At 46.9% G+C, this 18,477-nt stretch overlaps 1 protein-coding gene across 2 annotated transcripts in view; it reads right to left on the reverse strand.

Moving 5' to 3' along the window:
• Positions 1-515: 515 nt before the first annotated feature.
• NECTIN1 (nectin cell adhesion molecule 1) overlaps positions 516-18,477 on the reverse strand; it is a 101,105-nt gene continuing 83,143 nt past the window's right edge. Inside the window, exons 6-10 of one of the 2 annotated variants that reach the window (XM_086627011.1) lie at positions 16,283-16,430; positions 14,203-14,290; positions 13,588-13,698; positions 6,001-6,045; positions 516-734 (exon numbers count right to left, since the gene is read on the reverse strand). In XM_086627011.1, coding sequence (XP_086483137.1) covers positions 516-734; positions 6,001-6,045; positions 13,588-13,698; positions 14,203-14,290; positions 16,283-16,430 — 611 coding nt within the window. The remainder of the gene's footprint in view (positions 735-6,000; positions 6,046-13,587; positions 13,699-14,202; positions 14,291-16,282; positions 16,431-18,477) is intronic. The other variant, XM_086627013.1, reaches the window with a different exon arrangement.

Raw genomic sequence — 18,477 nt, forward strand, 5'->3', positions numbered from 1 at the left:
CAAAGGGGAAACAAATTTCTCCAAAGGAGGCAAAAAAACCAACCCACTACAGCCTCAAATTTGAGCACTGGCTGTGCCGTAAAGCTTCACACAAGCTGGAATGAGAGCTGTGAAGAATCCACACCCAACTACTCTGGTGCAAACTACGTGTAGAGATTGACACAAGGGAACCTACGGACATTTAATCAGGTTGGGCACATCCCATCCAACACAGGGCAGCTGCCACCCACATACACATGCACTCACATAGCCAGCTTGATACAGGAGGGCCAGGATAAGAAAAGAAAGATGCAAATACTGAATGAGACATGGGCAAAGGCAGAGTGTTCCCTTGAGCATTAGCAAGCCAGGCAGATACTTAACATAATCATGTCAATTACAATTGCACCAAAATTTAAAAATCAATAAATAAAATAAGCAATGGCAAAGGGAGGATCTAAAAGGCCTTGGTTGTTGAGCGACAGAGTCAGGAGAAGTGAAAAACATTAGCTTCTTCATTTTGCTGTGCTGACACTTTAAACATACTGTTCCTTAGGACAGATGTAAGGAGCCCGGGAACCGGGAGGTGGGCAGCAGAAGGAGATGTCAGAATGACGAGGATAAAGATCTTGTGGGAGATCTGACAAGGGGGTATAGACATGAGGGATCTTCTCCAGATATCGATCTTCATGTGAGTAACAGCGGGTCAGGTAATCACTCGCATTCGATATCTCTGAGTGACACTTTCCAAAGTTCTGTAAGTAGAGACAAAAGTCAATGGGTGAAAACTCTGGGATCATCTGCCATAAACATACAACTCTTCAGTTCCTCGCTGAGATGTACATATAACATGTAGGATGGAAAAGTAAATAGTTCTGCTTACTGCTTCGGAAAAATAGAAACCCAGGTGATAAATCCTCACATTTCAATATTTTCGTCTCATTCCCTGAAATATCCATACTGTTGATGAATATGTATAGGTTTTGCATGGTTTGCCCCTTGTCTGTAAATGCTCTGCCTCTCTGGATAAAATATGCAGTCAGCCAAGAAAGGACAGTTCATTTTCAATCTTCCTAACTCTTCCACACCTGAGTTTCGAAAAAGCAGTGCTTGTATGCATCATTAACCTAATCCAGGCTCATGCTCTTTTATTTAAAGGGCACATGTGTCTGACCAGGGACTTTAGAGGCAAAATAGGTTATTACATCTAACATTTACCTAGCAATAGGAGAGCATGTGCTAAGCTTTACCTGTGTGAACTGTTCCTCTGAAAGCCTTGGGGCCAGTTTTGTAAGTCAACTCAACAGCAGAGAATAGAAAGTGCTTGCAAGATCAAGACTGCTCTGCAGTCCCACAATCTTCCCTCTGATGGAGTGTATTCTTATGGGTGCTCTGCAAAATCTTATTCTTCCTTTTTAAGCACCAAATGAAATGAAAAGCCCTCGGAGTCAAAAGTGCCGGATGGGCAGCCAGTGGAAGCTCTGCAGCCAGTGGGGAAGGCAGCAAAGGGAAGGGTTCCTCCCTGCTCATGGGCCCTTCCCTGCGGCTCAAAGCCCTGCGAGACGGCCCAAGCAGGAGGGGCGCCTGGTGAGGACAGTGCTTTTGGTCTTTAAAATCCACCCACATTCATGGATTCCCATCATGAGAGAGAGCAAACACACTGGCAATCAGCTCTTGTGCCTGTGGTTTGAACTAGGGCTGGTTGAAGCAAGTCACTTGGCCTTGAGTCCTTCCTTGTTCTCTTTCAAAATATCAGAAACAGTCAGTTTAGTGGAAAGGACAAGGATTTGACCCTCAGGAGAAAATGCCTGAAGGAACAGAATAATCCACTTTGCTCTTCTACTGCTGGTTCCTGGATAAATATTTCACCAGAATACTTCCAAAAAATCATATAGAAAACAAAGGGCCGACCATAAGTTATTGATGGTTCAAACTGCTAGAAAAGGCAATGAGCAAGTTGGAGGGTTGCATGGTCTTAAGGCAATTCCAGGAACAGCCTCACTAGGAGCAACGAAGTCTGCTAGAGAAAGGAAAGTTTGTCTAAGCACCAGGAAAACCGCAGCAATGCTAAAGACAACCTGATTTTCATTTCCCTTTGCTTGGCAAAACTGTATACTCCACTGCTTAAACTTTTAAAAGTCAGTGATCTTGGCCTGGCCAGATAGCAAAGAATGATAGACTCTAGGCCCGTTCTATTTAGAACGGCTGTGTTGGTACCTAAAATTCAGGTGGGCCATTGCCAGAGCTACCTCATGAGATTTTTGTCCACCTCTGGCTTTTAATTGCAAAGTCGAAAGGTGGAGAGGTGCTTTGCATCATTATAGCTGTTTAACTGGAGGAATCCAAGCCAGGGGACACGAGGAAGCTTCACTGACTCTACCTTAACCCCTACAATCTTGTCCTAGCTGCTTTAGGCAGCCCTGACTCACAGCTCTCCCAGTCCCAGATGGGAGCTATATTTACACAGAAAGTTCAGGCCTCTGCAGAATTCAAGGCTCAGATTTACACTGTACCACACACAAGTCTGTGGCTGGAGAACTGGGCAGGCTGTGGCAACACATACTTCACTCCTGGAGACAGTCATCTTCATACAAATTCTATAGCATAAACAGGGATCCATACCGTAAGGGAAGGTGGGAACAAAGAACAGCTGTTTGCTATTCTTTTGATTGTACCAGCTGATAAAAAGGGATAAAGGAGAGCTAACAGCTGGAACAGAATGTGTAAAGGTTCTTTCCATGTATGAGCTACTCTCAAGAAGTCTCAAACAACTGAACTCCTTTCCATGCCTGGGGTGGGGGGGAGTTTTAGCCATGCTCTCCTCCTGTTTTATAGAGGTGAGTCATTAGCTGATAGCTTAGGTTTCTGGATAAAGCTAACCTGAAAGGGAAGTTGTCTCAATGAGTGAAATTTTGTAAGACACAGCAGGCAAGAGGGTCTCCTAGCAGGGCTAACATCCTATTATCAATTAAATGGGAGGGTAAATTTATATACTTTTTGAGCATGCAACAGAAAAGCATAGGACTTCATACTAATATGTGCACGCAAAAGGTCTAAGAGACAGAAAGGTCTAATAGGAAAGAGATTCTCAGTTAACATAAGTAGACATCTTGTGTAAATTGAGCTGTTTGAGCATCTAACACTGAAAGAAGCAGAAGGGGTCATGAGATACTATTTTATGGGCTGCCTGTTGACAATGCACTAGGTCAGCAAAGTATGTTTATTTCTGTTTGTCTCTCAGTTAATGTGAGCATGAAACAAGCATCCATGAAGCAGGACTGGAGAAAATAATTTCGGTTTTGTCAGCACTTCTATTTGGCCAGATGAGTATGAATGAGTACTTTTTTTTTCTGGTCAGTGTTTTGTGCTCACTCTTCACAGGTGGGAGTGGGTCTAGAGCAGGGCAGCTGGAGAATGCTAGCATCGGGCTCAAAGGAAGAGACTTCTCTGTCTCTTTTCACCTTTCTTCAGCATGTGAAGCCAGGAGTCACACTGCTCTGGCTTTGTTCCCTGATCTCATTTCTAAGTAGCGAGAAGGAAGAGAACAAAATCAGCCTGATGTTTTTTAACATATTTAGCAGCCGGTGCCCTTTGACTTCCTTCCCCAGTCCCACTGTGACTTTTCCAAAATCTAATTTATCTTTAACAAAGTTTGAAATTAAATTAGGGATAATGAACTAATTAAATTGAACTGGTACACAATTCTGCCACCTTCCCCCACCTGACTTCCCCCACTTGCCTTTGTTTCCAGTGTGACTCCATACAATTCTTCATTATCTGGGTTACATCCTCCCCTCAGTTTTATTTTCAAGAGTTTGATTAAAGGGGATGTCAGCAATCTATCTGTTTCAGACAGCCTGAGCACATTACCTTTAAACAGTCTTTATCTGATCAAATTAGAGAGCTTTCATTTCTACCATGCCTTACTCTCAAGCTTTCTCCATCCTCTATACACCTGTCTCCAGCCTCTCTTCTGATGGCAGATCATCTCTTTGATAAAACTAGTTGTGCTGCACACAGCCTTTCCTCTGATCTGACCATACCCTATACTTTTAATCATCCTGAAATAATGAGTCCTTACTGGTCTAAAAGTGAAAAACTCCTTCTCAGAGTCCTGAGGATTCCTCTGCCATAGTCTCTGGAAAATCTGAAGATTCTATTACATGTGAAAGTTGGACAGATAACTTCTACAGAGGACTGTGGTTTCGGCTATTGCTCAAAAGCTAGTTAGTAACCCCTCACGCAGTTTAAAACTAGTTTTTCAGTGTGGCTCACAAACAGAAGTAAGCTGGTTTTCTCTGCTTGGCCAAAGTCCCTGCTGTTCAAAACTATTCAAACTTTGGGCTGCCACTACCCTGACCCTCTCCATCAGTTGGTTTTGAATTTTGGGATGCAGCACAGACTAATGGACAGAAAGAAGCAGTTTTGTTGAGTGACAGCAACAGAGGAGTGTGTCATACCATGGACCAGTCAGTGGAGAGGATATAGGTGTTGGAAGACAGAAAGTATAATGGGAACCAAAAATAAGAAGCGTTTCATCATGGTGTTGGGAGCCTTATATTCTCCCCTCCCTGTTTCTAAACTCCCTACTCAACTCCCTGTTCATTTTCCAAGCATGGCCACAACTTTAGGTATCTCTTGGCATGTTCCTGCTCTGTTTGATACTATCTGTGAGGGAGCCCCTTGAATAATCACTGTCCTGAGTAAAGAACAAACATTAATTTTTGAGCAGGAAACAGTAGCCCTGAGCTTGCTCTTAGCAGTGACACTTTTGTGAGGACAAAACTGAGGGCAAGTGGGACAGAGGGGCTCACTCCTGTGTTTAGAAAAAGGTTGAACATGAGGAAGGCTGAAATTCCTGAAATACAGGGTAAGGACCTATGATGAGGGATGCACCCACAGACACATGCAAGTATTAGTAATGCGGAGAACTTGCTCATAAAGGTGCATTCTTTTTCACAGCATGCTTTTAACTCTTTCTCTTGCTGTCTATAGTACGTACCTGTTCTGCATTCCTATAGCATCTCAGACCATCAATAATCTCGAACATTTCCCTTCTTGCTGTTTCTTTTGTGAGTATTTCTCTCTACTCTTTTGGAGTCAGGGCAGGGCTGTTATTTAAAATGGTAAAACTAATAAGGAGCCACCTTAGTTCTTTGTTTTATTTCTTCTGAAAATTGGACATGGGGCTATTGACCTGGGGAGGTATCTGGGCAACCTTGGTGTTGACAGGAAGGAAATATGGCAATTGGGAACTGAGTCAAAGCTGCTACATTTGATAGTTCTCCAATATCCCCAGCTCAGTCTGCACCAAGTCTGTAACTGGTGCAGATTTAGTTTTGTAGGGACACTCAGAAAGCAAAGCTGGGAGTCAGAACCCTGGTCACTAATTTGCTGGGATCTTGGCACAAGTCTCATGGATTTGAGCTGTTTTTGCTGAAACAGTGACAAGAAATTCCCAAACAAAACTGAGAGTGGAATTGTTGGGAGGTGAAAGGGGAGGAAATAATTTAAAAAAGCATAAAAAAAATTTTCCCTGATCTGTGGTGTGTCTTAGCAGGGAGATTTTGTGGTGGTGAGATTACACCTTCAAAGCACCATATGACTGACTTTATTTTTTACTTCAGAGAAACTGGGAGGATTTCCAAATTTGGATTTGGAGGATTACTGTCCTTTTGCTGACAATAAAATCCCCCACTCCAGGGAGGACAAGGCGAGACCTCCCAGGATGGATTAGGGAGTGTTTGCATTGTTTGTAACAGTGGGAGTGGTCCTCCAGTACAGCCCAAGAAACTGTTGGGAACTGGAGGTGAAGGCATGAGGGAGGGTGGCTGCCTTCAATCACGTATTTCTCTGGGCTGGCGTTTTCATCCTGTTTCTGTGTGCAAGAGGCTGGCGGTGCTGCTGCCTGTTGGTGACAGGCAGGCAGGTGCCTGGGAGCTGATCAGCACCTCTCTCCAGTGACAAACAGACCCCACAACCAAATGGAGAAAAGAAAAATCAAACCAATCTGAAACTTACTGTCCACTCTCGCTCGTTACGTCTACGAAGACCTTGATCCTCATTCTGGGAGCAGGGGTGGGTGAGATACCGCAAGAGAGAGAGGTTACCATTCTGGTCCGGGCCAGGGCTGCTGCAGACACTTACCTAGGAAGGCTTTTGCTACAGCAAGGGAACTACAGGGCTGCTTCCAACACAGGAAGGAGAACCAGGGACCATAGGGATAAAGGCAAACTGAACTAACCCATTGCACACCTTCTCAGGTGTTTCTGCTCCACCTTCACCCATCTGTTAGCACAGATGTTCCTAGTTTGCAAAGAGGCACTACATCAACAGGACTGTCCATCAGGACTTCCTAAAAATGCCATTTTCTCCTCCTTATCCTCCTGCTTGGAGCTATTCCCCTCCTTCCCAAGGATCCAATTCCTTTGCCCTCTATTATCTTCTTCTCCACACCATACCTCTCCATCCCCAAGCTACTCCTTCTCTGTGTGCCTCCTCTGATCTGACCTGGGAGAGATTCAGTGAGCTGCAGAGCACCTCATCTCTCCCTTTGCTTTCTTCCTTGTCTCCCCACCCTTCTGCACACCCCTCATGCAGTACCCCTGTGGGGCTGTAACCCCGTTAAATCCACAGCTCCTTCCTCCCATTTAAAAGGCAGCAAAATAAAGAGAAGGGAACAAGATGGAAGCTGCAGTCACCACAACTTGGGGAATACACAGCAGCAAAAGGAGAGTCAGAGCCAAGGAGGGGGCTGCCTATGGCATTTCCTTGGCCAACAACTCTTGGCATCACCCAGCAAATCTCCCATGGAGTGGGAAAGGAGAGTTGCCTCCCTTTCAGGTAGGGATCTGGTGGCTTTAATACCTCAGAAAAGGATATGATTATAGGGTAAGGGAGTGTAAGGAGAGATGAAGACACCTCTTTTCTCTGCAAACACCATTCTGTTTCAAAGGGTCACTGGTAGCTAGAGATGGTGCAGAACAACCACTTGTAGGTTTAAAGGCAAGCTGAGTCCTACTCAATCCCTGCCACAAGACCTGAGCTTGGTGACACTTAAACAAAATGGTCAGAAAAACATGAGAATAGGGAAACAGTTGGTTCTCTAATTTTGAGGAGACCACCAAATAAAATAATCTTTCTCCTTCTCTCTCAAACATCCAAGCATGCTGTCTGCACCAACCTCATGCAACACAAGCTCTTATTTTTACATACACAGTCCCTCTCTTACTGTCTCTTATTCACTGACTCTTTCGGATGCAGGAACCTTTACGTGTTCCCATATTCTGTCACGAACTCTCCCACCTTGTTCTTTCACACATGCACATATGCTCCATCTTATCTATAGTTGCTTCCACGCACACAAACTCTTCTCTTTTTTTTCTTTTTTTTTTGTTGTTTTCTTTCAGTCAGTTCCCTTTTCTTTCCCTCCTCATCTTGTATTGACTAGCTTGGAAAAGCCCTCTTAACATCTCCATGAGGTTTTTGGCTTCAGCTTCTGCACTTCCTAGTATTGCTGCTTTGCTTTGTGCTACTGAGCCTTACAAAAAATTCCCCAAACCAAATCCCACACCAAGAGCTGTACCCTTTAAACCCACCTCGTTTCTCCCTGTGTCTCCAGTCACACTGACTGCAGGGAGGCAGACCCCTGTTCCAAAACAAAGCCATTAACCCTTTCCCCCTCCCTCATGCCTCACCTCACTGTAGAAAGCAAAGGAAAGCAGTGCAAAGAGCATGCACGGAAGGCAGGACAAGGCAAAGGCATTCCTGTCAGCACCCCCAGAAATAAGGGTAGCAAAGAGCCATCGTGGGCAGCGTGCGGGAGGTGGAGGGAGCGGGGAGGAGGACAGACTGGATGCATAGGGGCCACGCCGTAGGGAGGGAGGAGATGCAGGGGGGAACACTGACTTCAGAGAGAGGGAATGAGGAAGGCAGAGTGCGATCGTGTACCTTGAGGCCAGAATCTGAGGGGAAAGGGCCTAGAGTGACATGCGCTAGCGTAAGTTGGGCTGGATGGTTGCATACTCGACTAGGTCTCCGCCAGCATGGATGGAGGTCCGAGGACTGGGTGACGAGGCCAGAGCGGAAGTGTCCAGCTCTGCATAGTGGATATCACAGTCCTTGTTGCCAGAGTTCTGGAGAGAAGAGAGCAGCAAGGCGGTGGGGACACGGGAGGGAGGAGTTGGGGTTGAAGTGGGGAGGTGGGGGAGTGAGAACATAGGAACCGTGCCCAAGGTGGGGAGCGAGTGAATGAGATGGGATAGGGAGTGTGTGAAGGGTGGAGAGACAAAGAAGAAAAGGGGGGAGGGAGGAAGAAAAAAACAGTTAAAAAGAGGGAGGTAGGGGCGTAATGAACAATCAGTCAGGTAAAATCCCAAATCAAAGCAAAGGTCCCAATGGCATGGCTCCCCAAATCCACCATTGAGCTGAGTGATAGCCCGGGTTGGCAGCACTCCCAGCAACTGACTCATCTGCCCCTTTTACTGGGGCTGCTCCCAGCAGCATTTTGTTGCTCTGATCTTCTCATCAACCTCTGGGATCAGCGTTTTTCTTAGCTAGGAGTGGTTCAGTGAATTCAAACCTGATGGGATACCTGAGCTGTCAGTTTTGACCCACCACAGCACACTGAAGGCAAATGCAGGGTTGGGGTCATGACTGAAAATCATGGGAAAAGCTTGAATTTGGGGTGTCAGGAAGGAAATACCTGGAGAGATTGACTTCAAAGCTGTAGCTCCAAGGGCAGGTTTGCAGCAGACACATTACCATAGCAAAATGACACTTTAGCTTAGCCAATAATGTTATTTTGCCCTAAGCATGGGGGCTGTAGTGTTCTTATTCTATGTTTTAACGTGAGGCTTGACTGCGCAGTATGCTACTGCAGATTAACTATGCAGCACAATTTTGCCATTGTAATAATGTCTAATAGATGCTAAAAGCATCCTTCTTTGGCATGAAAATATTTACGAGTATTCCCTTGCTAAGCGGGCTTATCAGTAACAACTGCATAAACGGAGTATTATCCAATTTGTCTGATCGTTCCTACTCAGACATCTTTCATGCTTTGCAAATAATAATGGTCAGAGAACCCTGGAAGGCAGGATGGCCTGGAACCCTCACTGCTCAGTGGGGAAAATGAGTCACCAGGAGGAGCTGTGGTGTCAGGGGCCAAGGTGTGAGGGGGTACCCTGGCTACTTACCCTCTGGAGTTTCTTTAATACTTGCTTTTGGGCCTGGTTTATGTGCCAGCATTAGCCCAGCATCTGCTAAGCCTCTCTGAGAGGGGAGAATCATCTCTTCCATGTGAAATAGCTTTCCAGTTTCTCTATCTCCTTTCCAGAATGGCTGCATCACGTGGCAATTATGCAAAAGGTGTTTAATTTGAAAATGTTTCTCTTCTTTTTGTTTGGAAGTGTCCTCAGCTACATACCAGCTGCAGCAGAGCCATTTTCAGAAGTTTATAGCCCTATAATGAGCTGGTTTAGTGCCTGTTGCTGGAAGGGGTTATTCAGTGAGAGATTCTCTCTGGCTGGCTGCTGCTGTTCTGGCAGGGTTTGGCTCCCTGCTGTGTCCCCCAGCCCCCGGGGTGAGGGCAAAGGGGAACATGCTGCAGCAGTGTTCCCAGTGCCCAGTTCCCCTGTGGTGCTCAGCGAAGCTGGACGCTGGAGGACCAGGAGGTTTGAGGCCGCCTGGTGCCAGATGGCAGCAGCAAGGCATTGGCGTGAAATCTGTGTGTCCTATGGCCTCTCTACTTCGTTTCTGGACCCAGACTGAGTGTCTATGGACATTCAAGAAAATTAATGATGCCAGCTCCAGTCTTAAACGTAAACCTAGGCCCTGCAGAACTTTTTTTTCCCCTGAACTTTGTATCTCAGTACCTCCTCTAGTCCTAGAGAAAGGCAGACAAAGTCTTTACCTCCTCATTCCTATCCTGTCTACTTTGCCTCACTCCTCTCCGAAATAGTGCTTCCTTCCCACTGGAGGTATTTTTTTCAATGGAGTTCCCCTGCTTTCTGCCACTCTTGGGCTTGCTCCTGCTCCTTGCTGCTTGTTGGAGCAAAATTTATTGCAATATCAATAATGTGACTTGTATACAAGGTCTAGCACTGCCACATGCAAGCGCTCTGTGTAAATCATCAGCATTGGCACCCTGGTAATTGCTCTGTAAACTGAAAGGAATTATTTTGTGGTCTGTGGCAATGAAACTTTCCCTTCTACCTGTGCAAATGGGTGTTGCTGACACGCACTAATTACACTTCTGCTCCTACAGGCACTCGCACCTCCGTCTCTCTCACTCATGCTCCCTCTCACAGACAAACACACAGCATCTACACGACACAGCGTGCACACCTCCACTTCTACCCACACGCATTTCTCTGCACACTGACACGCGTGGGTACCGGCACTCTGACATGCACAGTCTTTGCAGGTGTTACTCAACCACACACTTGCCTTTCCATCCCATTCACTCCTGCTTAGATATGCTCATGTATACCAAAGATTTTACCCCATGAGAGCTCAGAGACAAATGCTGCAGGCAAACTCATCACCCCTATGCCTGATTCTCTACCCTTAATTGTCCACTACGCTGTCCTTGCATATTTCTGTGCTGTCAGCTTCATGTTGTCTTTCCCACAGTATCACAAACATACATAATCTTTCGTGGCTTCTGACACGGGGCACACCCCTGCTACCTTCTGCAGGTATCCTGTCCCTGCAGACATGCCCCAGCATCTCCCCTTCCCCTGGTCCCCTGCCAGCACACATCTGCATACGTCTGCACACACATCCCTGCACACCCTCTTTGTGGATTCCTCCTCCACCTGCCTCTTTTATTTTCTCCTGGCACCTCTCCCATTTCCCCCTCCCTCGCTTTTTGCCATCCCTAATCACTTTTGGATTCCCGTTCTACTGCTGTGAAATTGTCAACCCCAGGCAGTGGCTTTCATGCTGCTTTGTGATGAATCTAGTTTGTCCCAAATTATGAGGTTTTGCACAATTCATTTAAAGCTGAATGCACCCGCCCCATTTTCCTGCAGGATCCATTCCCTTCAACTCTCATCTTCTTCACTACCCTCCCAAGTCAAACCTCCAGATGAAGGGCAAGCAGAACAAGAATATCCTGCCTTTCTCTTGTGCCTTCCCCTCTAAAGGATCTCAGAACCACATATGTAGCAGAACATAAAGGATCTCTGAACACAGTGTCAGAGTCAGGTTGGCAGAGACCCGGTGAAGCTGAAAGAAAAGTGCTTTCTTCCTCATCCTCCAACTGACCCATCTCTCAGGCGAAGGACTGTGCAGGTCCAGCCTGCCTTGGTCAGTCCTTTAGTATGTTGTTGGAATGTGGTGACTGGGCCTGAGCTGAGCATGCTGGTTTTTGTAACCACTGCTATCCCTGCTGCTATTCCCTGGAGGTTTCCGTGCAAGTGCTATCCCAGCCAGACGCTCAGCATCTCCTCTGCGGAGAAGTGCACGTCTGTGACATGAACAGGAGGCTACTGCAGTGCTTCAGGGGTGAAAAAAGCAATGCCCACGAGTGGTCCTGCAGGGAGGAGGACAAAAGCTGGCTCCCTTCAAAGCGTGGCTGGGCAAGGTGATGCACACCTGGCCCTAGCTGTAGCAGCACGTACTGCCTGTGTTATCTGCGAAGAATCCTGCAAAACCAGCACTCTTTGGCAGCTAAGCAACGCCCACCTTCCCCTTACCAGTCATGAACTTGAATAGCCTGCTGCCTGCCCAAAGGATACAGCGATTTAGCAAGAAATGGGAGCAAGCCTCATCTTGTTCCTGGCGCAAAAAGCCAAAGCGCAGTGTGTGTGTGTGTGTGATGTGGGAGCCTGATACCATGTACAGGGACTGCCAGCCAAGCTGACCAGAGGACAGGTCCAATTCACAGCTGTGCTAGACTTGTGCCAAGAGTGGGCAGCAGTGATTGAGTCACCCAGACACCATATCTCTACTGCAAAGGGAATTTCTTCATGGGCCGAATGAAATGGGCTCCACAGTCCATCACCCCTTGGCCTAAACCACGGGAAAGGAGCAGTGAGTGCCAAGCAAGGGACATAGAAATGCATCTTCTCAGACCAGAATTGAGAGCAGCAAACTTGGTTTCCATGGTTACAAAGCAGCTACCCATCAGGCCCCATCTCACATCACTAACTCTGCCACTTAATTAACTGACTGCTCATTATTTCCCAAAACGAGCTCCTCTGTCCTGCTTGCCTGAAATCTGCCTCTCAGATGCTGTCCGCAGAGCAGTCGGTCTGGCTCTAGTATCCTGTGTTTCATTTAATACTCACCTACCACTCAGCAAGGATTAGAAAGAGCTGGAGACAAGCCCTGCAACTGAGGGAGGACTCCAAAGGGAAGTTTTTGGTTAGGGACATCAGCCACATTCAGCTAGGATGAAGTAAATAGGATCACATCAACACAGATCAGCACAGAACAGTGTCTTTTTATTTCTAATGCCCTCAGCATCTGTCTTGCTGCAGTCTTCTGCTAGCTAAAGGTCACTGGGCCCTGTCCTTCCATTATCTGCAAAGGAATATGCATTAAAGGGTCATACCAGGATGAACTGGAGGGAGGGTTATAACTAGTTACGTTCGTAAAATCTTACTCTATCATGGGCTGATATTTATACTGCTTTTTCAAACAAACGGGTTCACATTGCTGAGATCTGGAAGGACCAAGCTGGGTGTGTAGTGCTCTGAACCAGCCCCTTGGAGGAAGAGTTTGAGAGAAACCTGCAGCACTTACATGGACATGGGGATCCTATGTCTCCCATGGAGGATGGAGAGCAGCAGCCCCATGCCACAGGGTGAGGGAGGGAAAGGATATTGTCCGAGGCCTGGGAGGAGGAAAGTTTTCTGTTTTCTCATCAAGGCAGGACTCTAATCCTACCTGTTTTCTGTTTCCTATGCCTTTGCCCTTTGAATCTAACATTTCCACCTTCAGACTCAGTCCTTGAAAACCAGCCTTTCCCACATGGCTGCTAACATCTCTCCCTGACTCTTAATCTCTCTGCTGCTACTGCCTCACACTAGCATCTCCCTATCTGAGACTGAACAAATCCACACCAAAAAAAGGAGGTTTAAAGAACTTCTTGTCAATTGAGAGTTGAACACTGGTGTGCTCTGCCCTGGAGATAATTGCTTTGTGAAGCTCTCACTGCAGCGCACGCTGCTCTTCGAGAGCTGCTTCGTTCAGCTGCAAACTCTAACAGGGGCTCAATTGCAGGAGGTGAAGAGTGACCACGGTGGGCTAGCTGGCTTGGAGGCTTAGCTGTCATTATGTAGGTTAAGATGAGACTACCACATGTTGTGATAGTCCTCTGATGAAGAGTTGGAATAAACAGGATGTTTTACTGAGGAATGACCCATAAAAGGCACGGCTCGAGGACCGATGGAAACCAAGAGCAAAAGAGGCAAGTGCTGAATTAGAGTTGGTTGTATTTGAGATGCAGGCTGAGATCGGAGTGTGGAGGTTTCCTTCCTCCAGGAGGGGATGCTTCTGGACTGTGAAGGCTGCTTGTTCACCCTCATGGGTGGTGGAGTGTTTCGGGTTTTAGGGTGAGAGATCCCGGCAGCTCTATTAGCATCCTGACATCCTTACCAGTTTGTCCGTGTAGGGAGAGGGCTCAGTGGCTGCCAAGTCATAGTATGGAGTCTGCAAAGGGAGTTTCTGGATTTCCTCCTCATGTTTCATGTTGTCTAAGTGAACAACCTGTAATAAAAGAGAGAGAAGAGGGATGAGTAGAGCAAGTACTATCCTTCTGTCACAGCTTGGGGCAGCATCTGCTTCAGGTGACACCACTACAAGATATCACCATGAAGGGCAGTGCATTGTACCCTCTCCCTTATTCCTACCATGTTATTTGCCTCCTGTACTCTTTCTTTCACTCTCACACCCCTCGCTACCACTCGTGACATTGAAAATGCTGGGGATGCTCGAAAGTCCTCACACCTAAGAGCCCATCTGAACACCATTTCATTTAGAATTCAATCCCCACAAAAGGGTGTAAGCAGAATCTAAATTACGGCTTTCAATTAGTCCCAATCTTTGGGAATTCTGGGCAGACAAGTCCTTACTTGCTGCCCCTCAAACTCAGGGCATGGACTTCTCTGCTCTTGCAGACCCAGTCTTCTGAGATTCAGGTACTGAGCACACTGCTTGGAATCAGTTTTCCTTGGAGAGGAAGGAACATGCAGCTGAGCTGGGGAGGCATACCTGGATGTCTTCTGCAGTCAGATGGCTTTTCATATCCTGTTTCCTCTTAGGTGGAGGGGCAGGTTTGTGAGATGGAGGCAAGTCAATTCTGCAGATAGAGAGGTGGTTGGTGATTAGAGAGCAAGAGAAAGGGGTCTGCTTGCTTTGATGTGCTGTAACAAGCTGAATCCTGCATGCACTAAAGATTTGATTATGTTTGTCACTGAACTGTCAATATAATCATATAGATTATTCTCAGTAACCCTCCTGTGCCCTCTTTCTCACCCCAATTAGAATTGTTAATAGAAATAAACTCCCTCCTAGCATTCTATTCCTAATTCCAAGCAAATCCCCATGTTGGATTGCAGATCCCGAGGGTGCAGCTGGGATACCTGTCTCCCGGCACTGTTTTGGAATGGCTCCAGATAATCCCATGGGAGGTGGCTCATTTTATAGCTGTAGGGTACCAGGAAGTGTATGGCAGTGGTCAATGCAAATCAACAAGGTAATGCCACCCCCAATTCGGGAGCTTATCTGGAACAGTAGCCCCCACCACGGGCTTCCCAGTAGGGGTCTGAATCTTCCTCATAGACATGTTATGTCACGCAGGGACATTTATTCCTGACCTCCAGAGCATAAGGATTGGCAGCCATTATAATCCCAGCCTAGAGACTGTCTCTGCACATTCTGTTCATACACACAGATGTGTCTAATCCTTTTACAAAACTTATTAAAACCCTGATCCACTAATTAGCTGGCTCTCCCTGCCTTCTCTCTGTAGAAACTTCACTAGATCTTCTGATAGAGATGGGTGCCTTTTCTTGGCAACCCAATGGATTACAGCATGGGGCCAGAGCACACAGGGGAGGGTAAAATGGGTCCCTGAGGCTCTGCAAAACATTGACTTTATGGCTCTAAAGAAAAGAAATGATGTTTACTTTCGGAGGCTTTGGAGCAGACCCCACAATAGAGGCAGCACCTCTGCAGACTAGGGCACCATTGTGTTTCTATTCTCAGCTAAAGTGGCTCTTCCCTGTGCCTGCCGTGGAGGGCCATTGTGGGAAGTGGATTGTCTGAATGCATCTCTATCAGAAGGCCGATGCTGTTGATGTAATTTCACCTTGTGGTGCGCTTTTTTTTGTGTGTGTGTGCCTTTATGTCTCTCCTCCTGCTTTCCCCGGTTCTCTTCCCTCCCTCTCCCGCTATCCTCCAATGCCCTCTCTCAAATGCGGTTAAATGGAGCACAAAACATGGCCAAGATGTAACAACAATCAGGTGGGGGTTGTGGAAGATAAAAGCAACTTCTAGCCTTTGGGCTTTCCATGCCTCCCCTGGGAGGTGGGAAGGGGGTGCTCCTGTGAAAAGGCAGTGACAAGATAGAGCTTTTCAGGAAGAAGCCAGGGTGAAGGTCTCTGAATTGGGCTCTGTTCATGCTGATGAACTCCACACTGCCAAATTCCCTGCCTGGGATCTGTGCTGCACAGTGTATGGCAGAGCAAAGCAAGTACCTGACAAAGAGGAGCCCCTGGCAGGTCCCCTTTCCCTGCTCCCTTATTGCCAGAGCTCATGTCTTCAGGCTGGCACCTAATGTACAAAACCAGAGTGCTGATAGATGTGAATCCTTTCCGGACTCTTTAGAATACCTTCAGAGGTGCTCAGGGTCTACCAGAGACCCCTCTCTGATGACAGAATGTGATTCAATTTAATTCAGGAGCCTGAAGCCATTTCTCTGGAAAGAATAGGATCCTTTCCTACCACTGGAGGTGAGAGCGGCACTGAGCAGCTGCACCATGTCCAAGGATATGCTACAGCAAAAGCAGAATCTGGGTGAAAGCCATTGTGCTTCAGTTTCCACTTAAGGCTTGTGATAAGAGTTCATAAATAGGAAAGAGTGGGATGGAAAGCACTAAGGGGCTCCAAGGAAGGGATGAGAGTCAGAGGAGTGAGCCAGAGGGTGGCAGACAGGAAGAAATGGCAGGAAAAGCGGCTTGCTGCCAGGCTTCTCTTGTATACAGGTAGCAGAAGGGCCAGCGGTGCTCTCTCATCCGAAAGCACCTGTACCATCAGTGTGCCATACTTCTGCAGGCATGGGGCTACTTACAGGTCATTGTCCGTTTCAGTGCGGTTCTTTTGCTGCCGCCTGTAGACAATAATTACGGTGACAGCCACGCCGATGATGAGAGCTGCTGCGATGACTCCTCCCACAATCCCGATAATGCCTCCTGGGGCACCCTGAGGTAGTGGCTTATCTGCAACAAACAGGGAAGCACAGGGGAGAGGGTCAGAGCATCAGACAACACAACTGGTAAGGCCCAAAGACCAGGAGAACTAGGGACACCAGGAGCAAAGATGCCGAAGCGCTCTGAAACTGTCTCAGGTAGCTGGGCGCAGGCAGCGCCATGGGCAAGACAGGTCACACTGAAATGTAGTAGCCAGAGCTCAAGAGGAACAGAAATCTGTGGCTACAGTCGCAGCCCACTGTGTCTTCCTTACTCTCTTCTGCGATTTCCCCTTACATCAGGTGGTTATTCCTGGATCTGTTTTTCTGCCTTTGTTCTCTCCTCGAAGAAAGAAGGGTTAGGGAATAAAGGTGCTTTCAAGCAGCTACCCCACGTGGTGCAGAGGGACTCACGTGGACCTTCTAGTTGATATTATTTAGCTGTCTTGCAAGCCTTCTGCAGGGCTTTGTCACAGTGGCTTCACTGAATTCCTGTTCAAATGAAGGAGAGCTTTGCTATTAACGTAGACCTTAGAAAAGCTGAGGACCAATGCTCAATTTGTTGAGGTGAAGCAGAGGTGTGTGCACCCCTAAACTTTACAGAAAAGATGTCCTGAGTATAGGATTTAGGGATGAGGGGGAGATACACTGTATCTTGCATTTCATCTCCATTTTGCGCCACGGCTGGAGAGCTCTGTGACTTGGGCCAGCTCCTCAGTGACTAATGTGGACCTCATTCAAAGGAAACCTATCCCATGGGCCTGATGGGAAAGCACTTTGAAACGTACGATAAAAGGATTTAATTTGCTCTACCTTCCAACCTAATTAAACTTGAAAACTAGCTAATTGGTACTTTGTACTTACAGCTCTTGCAGTGATGAAAGAAGGAGATAATTGAAATGGAGGAAGAAGGAGGAGGAGAAGGAAAAGAAATTCAGGGGAGGGGAGCAAGACAGGGATGAGGGAATAAGGTGTTTTGTAGAACTTGTCTGTCACACCTAATATTTGTACTTTTCTTAATGCACTGGCTACGGGCAGCTCTTAGAGACTAGATACTGAACTATATGGACCTTGTTCTGCAACATTTATGGCTTTGGATATCATAGTGGTAGCCAGTATCTCCACTAAACTACCTATCCCCAAGGCCTCAAAATTAATTATACCCCCTTTACATGTGTGCATGGTTATAAAATGTATATGCACACATTCCCAAACCACATAGGACAACTTATACAGGATTTTTCAGGGTGAAAATCTGCAACTTACTCCCACCTCACATCCACGGATTCAGCACTTGCTTAGCTCAAAGGCTGGGCTCCCTGAAATCTCATGTATCAAGTGCCATTGAAGAACTGACTGTGCTGAATCATTGCCAGGAGCCTATTCCCAGGTCTCACCTCACAGCCAGCCTTCTTCACCTTTCAGATTTGCTGCTGTCATCCAGGAGTGAACTGAGATGTATAAACATTTTCCAGGGAAATACCCTCTCTGGTCAATACCAACAAATTGCACAGCAGAGAACTGGCATGTTTACTGTATCAGTACAAAACTCTTCAACTCCCAGCACCATGCCAAGACACTGCTACCAATGAAGAATTTGCCCTGAGAATGGTCTTGACACTGATCCCCTGTCCCTTTCTTGAAGACTTCCATGCAAACCTGGTTTTCTCTTGCCTCACAAGGACGCCCCAGAGCCTCTATCTTTCAGCATCCCACATCCTGTCTTCCCCTGTTCCTTAACTAAGAGCTCAGAGCTGTGTCTTTGAGTAGCAGGATGCTGTAGTCATTAGAACGTGAGGCTCTGCTCCCCACCATCCTCAGCAGTGGCAGCCACTTTTCTTTCTCTTCTCTTCTCCATAAGCCACATTATCTTGTAAATAATATTTCTGCCTCGAGACAGCTTACTTACAGCCATGCTCAGGGAGACAGCTGATGTGTTGCAATCCAAACCCCCGGACAGCATTTGAAATTGTGGCAGGGACGGCAACCGTAAAGAATCTTCCAGTCACTTTGGCTGGGGCGTTTCTGTGATGAATTGGCCCCTAATGGCTCTCTCGATGGCTGGTAGCGAGCAGAGA

Source organism: Tauraco erythrolophus, chromosome 26 (genome assembly GCF_009769465.1).
Source record: "Tauraco erythrolophus isolate bTauEry1 chromosome 26, bTauEry1.pri, whole genome shotgun sequence".
Lineage (NCBI taxonomy): Eukaryota > Metazoa > Chordata > Aves > Musophagiformes > Musophagidae > Tauraco > Tauraco erythrolophus.